This window comes from Zeugodacus cucurbitae, chromosome 6 (genome assembly GCF_028554725.1).
Source record: "Zeugodacus cucurbitae isolate PBARC_wt_2022May chromosome 6, idZeuCucr1.2, whole genome shotgun sequence".
NCBI classification, from domain to species: Eukaryota; Metazoa; Arthropoda; class Insecta; order Diptera; family Tephritidae; genus Zeugodacus; species Zeugodacus cucurbitae.
Window position 1 is genome coordinate 72,213,080 of NC_071671.1, and position 9,916 is coordinate 72,222,995.

The window sequence follows — 9,916 nt, forward strand, 5'->3', positions numbered from 1 at the left end:
ATTACTAGAATTGTGACCATAGTTACCATAACGTTTGTTTGTGGAAAGATTATTTTATTTTAATCACCAACTAAGTGAAAAGAAAAGTGAATTGATATTCATAATTATAAAAATTGCATTTGTTTTCTTGCTATTAGTAATAATCAGAACAAAAAATAACGAGAAAAAATCTTCCGATTCAAATACATTAAGTGAATTATGAAATTAGAATAAATGAATAATGAAAATCTATATTTTATATAAATATTTAACTCTAAATTTTATTTTTACTGCTTTGGCTTTTTGTGTTGATAGATATATCATTTATAACATTTTTGTCGTGATTTTTTTTATTTTGGTTGTGAATAGCCATACTGTTTCTAAAAAATTTTGTTGACGAAATTGCAACTCTGATGTAATTGCAGCGACTCCAACCACATGTCTTAATGAACTTGAGTGAGAAGCAGAGAACTAGAGAGAAAATTCTCTGCGTGTAGTGAAAACAGTTCTAGATGGAGGAAAGTTTTAATTGGTTTTTCTTTCATCGCATTTCCTAAGAAATGTAAGTGTAATCATTAGAAGATTGAGAATGATTCCCAGATATTACAGGTGAAAGATTCTTAATGGTAGTAACAACTGAATGGAAAAAAATATGCGAAACATTGCAAAAAAATGAACGAATATAGTTGGCAATGCGTGATTTTGACATACTCGTTGCTTTACGACATTCGCAAACGGATGGCTATCGAATTTGCGAAAATGAAATAGCCTATGTTGAAGTTGAAGGTTTAGGCAGTTTTTGGTTGAGTTAGAGTGAGATAGAACGTATGAACTAATTAGAAGTTCTATATAAAATTTTGCTCGGTTGCGTTTTTGTTTAATTTCTTTTTCTACCACGAAAAAACTTGAGCGGAGAAAATCTTTTCGAGTTTAGTAAAAATTTTGATAGTTTAATTTTCAAGCTAGGAAATTTGTGAAAAATTGTCACAGTGAAAATTTTTGAATGAATTTTCGAGTAGGCCGTGGACGTACTTCCAAGAGAAGCGACGCAACCTAGCCAAATTTATAACGAAGAAAAAAAAGAAAAAACTTACCAATTTTTCTCTTTCAACAATTTCTATAGTGCGACCAAGGAAGTGGTGTGGCTGAAATAAAGAAAGAAAAAATATACGAACACAAAAATTCAATATTTCGACAGAAGAAGACGTTTTCTTAAAACATTAAAACTATTCGAGAAAAAGAACTATCATCCATTTAGCTTATTTGTAGCAGCTGGGGCGTTACAGGTTAAGAAGACATCGCTAACATTCTGCAGCATCGGAAACAAGGGTAGCAAAAACAACAGCTGTCTCGACGACAAAAGTAGCCGTAGATAGTTCAAAGACCATTGAAATGAACACAAAAGCTGACGTCAACAGACGAGTTCTGGCCATTCAAGCCAAGAAAAAACGACATAAGCCCAACAAGAAGCGTGGTAAACAGAATGGTGTGGTTGGTGGTTCCGGCAGTGGTGTTAGTCAGACACCGGGGAATTCTAATAATAGCAACCCAAGTGGTGCTCCACCAACATCACCTATTTCGCCTGAATGTGAAATAACTGCGAAAATGTCTAAATCATTTAGTGGAGCTCCATCCACAAGTGGTACAGGTTCATTGGCTGCTAATACGCCCGCTACAGGCTCTTCTAATAATTTAGATGATATTTCACATGTGAGAGGTTCAGTAAATAACACCAGTGCCGGCGGTGGCACTAGTGGAGGAGGAAAAAAGTACTCATCTAGCTATCAGCAGCAGTTATTGCAGCAACAGCAACATCAACCACAGCAAAAGTGTGTGAACAATTTCCATGTACAGCCACAATTTCAGAGTGTACAGCAGCAGCAATATGACGATGCTCAGACTCAGCAGCAGCAGCAACAACAACAATATCAATACCCGCCACGGAGTTCATCGAACGATTCGGAAGATTCTGAATTGAATAGTGAAAATGAGGAGCAAGAATTGAAGGAAGACTATTGTAAAGGCGGCTATCATCCTGTAAATATTGGCGATCTCTTTCAAGGTAAATGGTGTAAGAAAGAATAAGATAAGAGTGAAACTTTTCGCAAATGTTATCATTAGAAACAATATCTGCATACATATTTATATATTTCCTTCTGTTTTGTGAGATATGAAATATGTGCATACAAACATATATAGGATTTTCTTTAGCGTGCAAACATATGTATGTACATATGTATATATGTATGTACTTTACAGATACTTCCTAAACTGGCTTTTGGTTTGTTTCTGTCGTATCCTATTACATTTATGTTATCACTATTTTTGTTCTGGCAAGTGAAAATCACAAAAACAATCAATAGCATGTGTATGGTATATGCGGTGGCTACCTTTTATTTGCTTTATATGTACTTTTACACTAAAAATTACACTGTTATTTAGAGCCACTCCCGCACGCTTTAAAAACAACAATATTATTGTATCTTCCCTCTATTGTCACAGTAAATACATACATATGTATGCACATATGTGACATGTATTTGGTTATTTTTATTGCAGTATTGTTTCAACTCATTTGTGTTCTTATGGTCATTGTAATCGATTTAGTCAGTTGACTAGTTCATGTATCAAAAGAATTTGAATCGTCTGCAATTGTTGTTTATATTTTAATTTGTATGTATGTACTAATATAGATATGTATGTATATATCTGCTGGAAGCATTTGTCAGGAATGTTTTCGGCTTCATGATAACATTGAGATTCTGTACGCATTTGAAGTTCATTTGGTATTTTACTAATTATTTGAATATAGTATGCACCCAGTTGTTGTTGAAAAAAAGTTTTAAGAATGTTTGCGAGTTAATAGTCCTTGGCCGGATCCTGGTCCGTTTCGGTTGCGTAGACCTGTCTGTAGTGGGAACGACAATGCAATTGCAATTCAGATAGGGTTTTCACTTTCATGTCTGTTTTTCAAAGACGGAAACCACCATTGTCTGATTTTTGACCAGGTACATTGTTGTTATAGAAATAATATCGGCTTTGAAATTGGTTGATTCCCTAAAATGGCGTTGTTGTTGTAACGATTCGTTGTTGTTGTTGTAACGATTATCCAGCCTTGCTGGAACGTAATGCATAAGTCTAGTTGTCGTCGAGGTCATCTAACGGGAGTCCAGGAAGCGTGCTATTTCGATGGTCCAATTAAGGGACCAGGTTAGATGAGTTGGGTTCCTTGGGTATAGAAAGAGGTGACAATTATCATGCGCGAACTTATTGCATGCAGGACTTATATTCACTACGTCGGGGTTCAGTCTGGGGTTTCGTTTAGGATTTTTCTTGATTTTTTTTTATTTTTGTTTTGCATTCTACATATTGACGTTTAGGAAGATAATCATCATATAATAATTAACAGTTTATGTTTAAAAAAAAAGCACTAGCTACCTAGAGCACTTCCAAATATCCCGAAGAGCGATTAATTGATTTATGAGGTAGATGCCAACGAGGCTTTGAAGTATTTATCAACAAAATTTATAATTTAAATATTCTTCAGAAGCCATTTAAATTTGATATTGATTTTTCACGCCTGTACAGTAATCATTCGACAAGAGTTGAGTGGTAATCATTAGGTAAATGCTCTATTTGAAATTCGCAATTGGTCACGTTAATTAAATTTATACACTTTACATGAAAAAAATACTATAGTTTATTTTGTTGTCTGTCCAGTGAGTTACGTTGTGTGACAAACTAACAAAGGCTCGTCATTGCAGGCACTCGGACAAGCCCAACATTTAAGCGACGGTCGTCTTTGGCTAGAGTGCGGGTGGCCTGAAGCGGATTGTGATGCACCCATTGTAGCACTTTATTGGCGAAGTGACATTGAAAAGAGCACTTTAATAGACTTGGTGATGTATGTACTAGTACATATGGTACATACATCGCCAATTGTGACAGGTCGTTAAGAAAAAGTGTAGCTTACTCGCCATACAATAATAAATATTAAGTAGCGCTAAAAGTGGGCAAAAGAAATGCGATGGAATCGCGCATGGCATGTGTATATGCCTTGGTGCCGCAGTAGTTTAGTTTTTTGAAAGAATGTAATGTCGATTATAACAGCATGGATTTACTGCCGGATTGCACTGGTTTCTGTGATCTTGTCTATTTACTAGGTGCATTCATGTGTTTTGTGTTACTTATTGTTTTTAGCTTTGTGAATCATATTACACACACGGCTATATTACGCATACATGTGTTTTGGTGCGATGAAACAAAAGTCGATTGCATTCTATAGAGAATCAATACGTCTCCATTGAACATATCAAAAGATATCACTTATTCACTTATTTTGCTAATGATTTTAATCTGATAGTTTATTGACAGTGAAATGAAGTAAATCTCAGTTTCGCTCAAGACTTCATGTTGTTGTAAAATTATACCCAAATAGAGGGCTGGCCTTGGGCCGGATATAAATCCGGATCCGTTCCAATTACTTAGGTTCGATAATCGTGGACATTGAAAATAAAATTGATTGGAGTTTATTCTCCTTCCTAGCTTTAATGCATGAGAAACCATGTATTATATAATAATTTAATATTCCAAATTTTTTGTAGGCCGTTACCATGTTGTACGCAAATTGGGATGGGGCCATTTCTCCACCGTTTGGCTGTGCTGGGATTTGCAGGAGAAGCGTTACGTGGCCATAAAAATTGTAAAATCCGCTCATCACTTTGCCGAGACGGCAAAGGACGAAATCAAGATACTCAAATCGGTGCGCGATTCGGAACCCAGTAATCCGCGTCGCCAGAAGACAGTGCAGCTGCTGGATGACTTCAAGATCACTGGTGTAAACGGCACACATATTTGCATGGTGTTCGAGGTGCTTGGCGACAATTTGTTGAAACTCATACGCAAGTCTAATTACCGGGGCATTCCCATTGAGAATGTAAAGTCTATTACACGCCAGGTGTTGGAGGGTCTGGACTACTTACACACCTGCTGCAAGATCATACATACCGACATTAAGCCAGAGAATGTGTTGCTCTGTGTTGATGAACAGTATGTGCGTTCGTTGGCCAACGAAGCCACCGAGCTGTATGTCATGAATTATAAAATGTTTCCATCGTTTGTTAGTCGGGCTCCCAAGGAGTATCGCGAACCACAAATTACCGGCAAGATGAGTAAAAACAAGAAAAAGAAACTAAAGAAAAAGGCAAAGAAACGTTTGGAGTTGTTTAAGAAGCAATGGGACTATTTGGAACAGAGTGGTGGTGGCGCGCAGGAGGGCGGAGAAGCGCCAGCCGAGGCTGACGATGGAACATTGTTGACAAACGAAGGATTTGGCGATGGCGACAATGAACAGCGTGCGCGCTTGAAAGGTGGCAAATTGGTTAATGGCGATGTTTCCGATCCGGAGGACGGTCACGAAGAGGATGAGGATGGCGATGATGAAGGTGCAGAACAAGATGTCAATGCAGAGGACAATGCCGCCGATGGCGATGCAGATGACGACGATGAAGAGGAACAGGTGCTCGTACGCGACAGCAACAACTCGAACACTAATTCACCACGAAAACAACAGAAACATTCGGCAAGCCATGCTGCAACAGAGCATGTCATCACCAACAGCATTTCTGGAGAGAAAAAGAAAAAGAAGAAGAAAAATAAGAGTGAGTGAATCTATAGATATTACAGATTACCCAGATTATTATTTATTATTTCATTTATTGCAGAAAACTCTGGACATCAGCAACAACACCAGAAGGAAAAAGAAAATCAACAGCAGCAAATCGATAACAAATCATCATCGAGCAGTGATAGCCACACCATAAAAGACGAGTTGAATGATTCGGGTAGCTCTTCGCCAACCCTAAAAGGACAATCAGCAAACAAGAAAAATGCAGCGACCAAAAGTGCCACCGCAAAGGCATCGAAAATGCAGAACAATAACATAAAGAACAACAACAATACTAACACGTCGAATACGAATCTGACACCTCACATTAAACAGAACGCCAATAATAATGAGAAAATTATTAATTGCACAGTGACAACAGCTGCACCACAGCAATCCAAATCCGAGCCGGTAATATATGCGCCCGCATTAGCTTCACCTCCGGCCGTAAAGCCAACTCCTCGCAGGGACCCCGCTCTGGAGCCGTGTAAGTTTGATGTGAAAATCGCCGATTTAGGCAATGCCTGTTGGGTTGACAAACACTTCACCGAGGACATTCAAACCCGCCAGTATCGCTCGCTGGAGGTTATACTGGGTGCCGGCTACGACACATCAGCGGATATTTGGAGTACCGCATGCATGGCTTTCGAGCTGGCCACTGGCGACTACCTGTTCGAGCCACATTCAGGCGAGAATTACTCACGGGACGAGGATCACATTGCACACATTATCGAATTATTGGGGCCCATACCCCACAATATAATACTACGCGGGGCGTATGCATCGCAAGCTTTTAACCGCAAAGGTGAGCTGCGCAACATCACCGGCTTGAAGCCATGGGGCTTGGTGGACGTGCTATCGGAGAAGTACGAATGGCCACGCGAAGATGCTGAAGCCTTTGCTGATTTCCTCATACCAATGTTGGTATTCGATCGGACGAAGCGTGCAACGGCTGCGGACTGCCTGAAGCATCCGTGGCTGAGATAAAATACAATGATTTGCTGTTGCGCGCATGCGCCAGCACCAACCCTAACACCACCACCATCAGAGCCGGCAATGCCGTTGCCGCTAACGCCATCCGCAACACTAATGTCACTGTCCCTATCGCCCTCGCCATCACCGTCAAATGCGATGCATTCCACGCACCTCACTTCCCGCAACGCCGGAAGTGGCATGTTGGTGGTAGCGGCCATGGCCGAACTGGATGTGGTACAGTGCACAGCGTTGCGCAAACCACTGGCGGCAACCAAAACAACTTCGCTGCCATTGCCACTACTGTCGCATAAGCGCGCCACGCGTTCGGTGTCGGGCGGTGCAGCGACACCCTCATCGTCGGCGGCTGCCTCGGCAGTGGGTCAAACGCTCTGCTGGCGCAATACGCTGCGACGCATGTTTCAGCGAAAGTGACGTTGGCTGTTACGTGCGCGGCGGCGACGTCAACGTGAGCGCGCACTTTGGCATTGTCGTTGGCGTGGGCGTGGCAAGCGGCGTCGTGTGGTGGTGTTGGCGTTGGCGCACGCGCGCTATTATTGATAGAAGTTTAGATTTGGATTGAATATTTATTTAAACAAAATACTAATAACAATAACAATAATTTAAAATATTACAAATAATACGAATGAGGCGTACATTAATAAACGATGCACATAATATGGAGGTCGGATGTTTCGTACGCAATGTTGACGTAGTAGCCGATGCAGCAGAACGGGCACAGTAGACGAACGAAGAAAATCACAGCAGCACAACAACAACAAATTGCATACAAGAGAATCAATCAAAAAGCATATTCTCTCATAGAGTTTTTATTTCTATTTTTATTTTTATTTATCATTTAATGTTTTTATTACTGTGCAATTTGCTTCTATATATACATACATAATTACTTTATTTATGAAACTGAAATCAGAAACAGAAGTAAACACTTTGTATCTTATTAAATTTAAGACGATTTGCTATTTTTTTGCAAATTTTAATATTCCCGCAGAAGAGTATTTAGCTAGAGCGGAAGAAATTTGTTTGATTCAAAGACGATTTCGGACATTAATTAGTAAAATTCATTTGTAAGATAAAAAACGCTTTGACGCGAGATAAAAAATGCTTTAGAAACTAAAAATTGTATTCGATAAATCTATGAAATTCCTGCAAAATGCTAAACGAATCAATGTAAAATTATGTTTGACACAGAATTCTATTTATATCAATTTTCTTTTTCCGTTTTTGTTTTTTGCAAAATAAACTTAAAGCAGAAGCTGAGTTTTCCCAGCCTTAGGTGCTGCTTATTGTTCTTCATCCAAGCGCTCTTATTTCCATTGTTGTTCACGTTTTTTGTGAGTAAAGCATTCCTTTTGGCTCCAAAAATTTCAATTGGCTAATTAATAATATTCCTTTGGAACTGAGAATCAATAAAAAAATAAATTTGTATTTTTAAAAAATATTCGGAATTGTTGTTCTCGCTCTTAGTAATTGAAAACTGGTTTAATTGCGGACATTGCTACCTAAATAACTTTTTGATACGAACGTTTACAGCCAAAAGGCGGATTCTTCAAATTTTTTTATATTAAAAGGAGGACTTAAAGTTATTATTTTCGTTCAAAAACAAAAAACCGAATATGATTTGTTTTTAGGCACAATATTTTTATTTGCAAGTAATACAATTTAACAAAATAATGCACTGAGAAAGAAGTACAATTTGTAAAATGTGAAAAATAAATGATCTAAAGGAATTTGAAGCATAAATATGGAAAAATATTGCTCAGTGAAAATCGATACCATTCGTAGAACATAAAAAAGTTGCCTTGTTTTTCGAAAATCTGCAACTCTCTCTGTCGCAGCAAGGACCCAGTGTTATTTGTTAGACGTTGACTGATCAGTAAATGTGGTTTGTAATCTTTCGAATTTTCAAAATCATGAAGCGTAATAGAAAAAAAACATCATTGGCATCACAAAGTGGGGTTATGTGCTACAACAATTGTTGCTTGAGATGTGTTAACAAAAGGAAAATGTAATTAATAAGTCGAAAATTGTGTAAATCGTTATTTATCAATAAAACTGCTTATAACGTACGTATACTAAATAACGAAAACTTGTAAATACATTCAGGTCTGTCATTTATTATTATTTTGCAACAAAAATATCCAAGATATTCATATGTATGAAGCACGGCCGATTGATGATTTTTTTGGACCGAATATATGATGGAACCGTCATTTCTCATTGTTTTCATTCTCTTTTTTTGTTTTTCGCTTAACCCGTCCTAAACTATTATGACCGAACATGACCGAACGGCTGAGACAGCACGAAACGAAAACTGTTGTTAAACGAAAGCTTTATATGAATTACTTTATTTAAAATGTACTGCAATATTAAATGCAACATGATTTATATATGTATGTACTATAATTCTATATATGTATGAGTAATGTTATAGTAAACTGTATTTCCCCCATTAGAAACCGAATTTAGTTCATTGTATTTTGAAGTTTAAACTGCCCGTCTGCAAAAGGAAATCTTGTAGATAAGAGTCTGTTTGCGCTTCCGATTCCAAAAGATTTACAAAAGTTTTAGCAACTAAAACTAAGTGAAACGCCTCAAACCTTAGCGCAGTATTTATAAAGTCGCTCCACAGTGGGTAGTTGCAAATTTGTTGAAAATGATCAAAGTAGCGTTAAAAGATGATAGATTGGTAGATATGTATTTGTAACACCAGTATAACATGATGACACTGAGATTACAAGCTAAGAAATGTTAACGGTATTTTAAATATAAGAAAACACTGACAAATATAATCGCAAAAATAATAAATAAATGCAATCATAAGTGAAAGCAAATCATAAATGAGCCGGAAATTCATGCAGACATCATAACAAAACAAGAAAGTAAACAAACAAACAAACTTACATACATACACACATACATACATACAAACATATGTATGGATTTGTGCTATGTCGTAGTGTTATTTAGTGTTAGTGTTGAATTATAAACGAAAAAAAAACATGTCCAGTTGGCAAGTGTCGAAAGCGCTGTCGAGAGGCTGCTGAACAAATGAAAATCATTAAATCTGTGTGTAGTTGTTAACCTTTTGATGAAAACAGTTATGCGATAAATAAATATAATATATACATACATAAATACATGCATATTTATAATCAATAAAAAACAGTATGTTTTCTAAAAAAGGCACACACCGTAACGTTACACTTTCGAAAAAAAGAAAATATTATCCATAAAAACACGCGGCAACTGATAATAGCTCCAAAGGCAGGTTGGACT

At 37.5% G+C, this 9,916-nt stretch overlaps 1 protein-coding gene across 1 annotated transcript; it reads left to right on the top strand.

Annotated features, from left to right (window-relative positions):
- The first annotated feature begins 398 nt into the window (after positions 1–398).
- On the top strand, positions 399–7,933 carry LOC105221355 (SRSF protein kinase 3). Its single transcript, XM_011198265.3, has 4 exons — positions 399–541; positions 1,103–2,041; positions 4,584–5,639; positions 5,703–7,933. Exons 2-4 carry the CDS (start codon positions 1,372–1,374, stop codon positions 6,629–6,631), a joined length of 2,655 nt encoding a protein of 884 aa, XP_011196567.3. The 5' UTR covers positions 399–541; positions 1,103–1,371; the 3' UTR covers positions 6,632–7,933.
- The last annotated feature ends 1,983 nt before the right edge of the window (positions 7,934–9,916 follow it).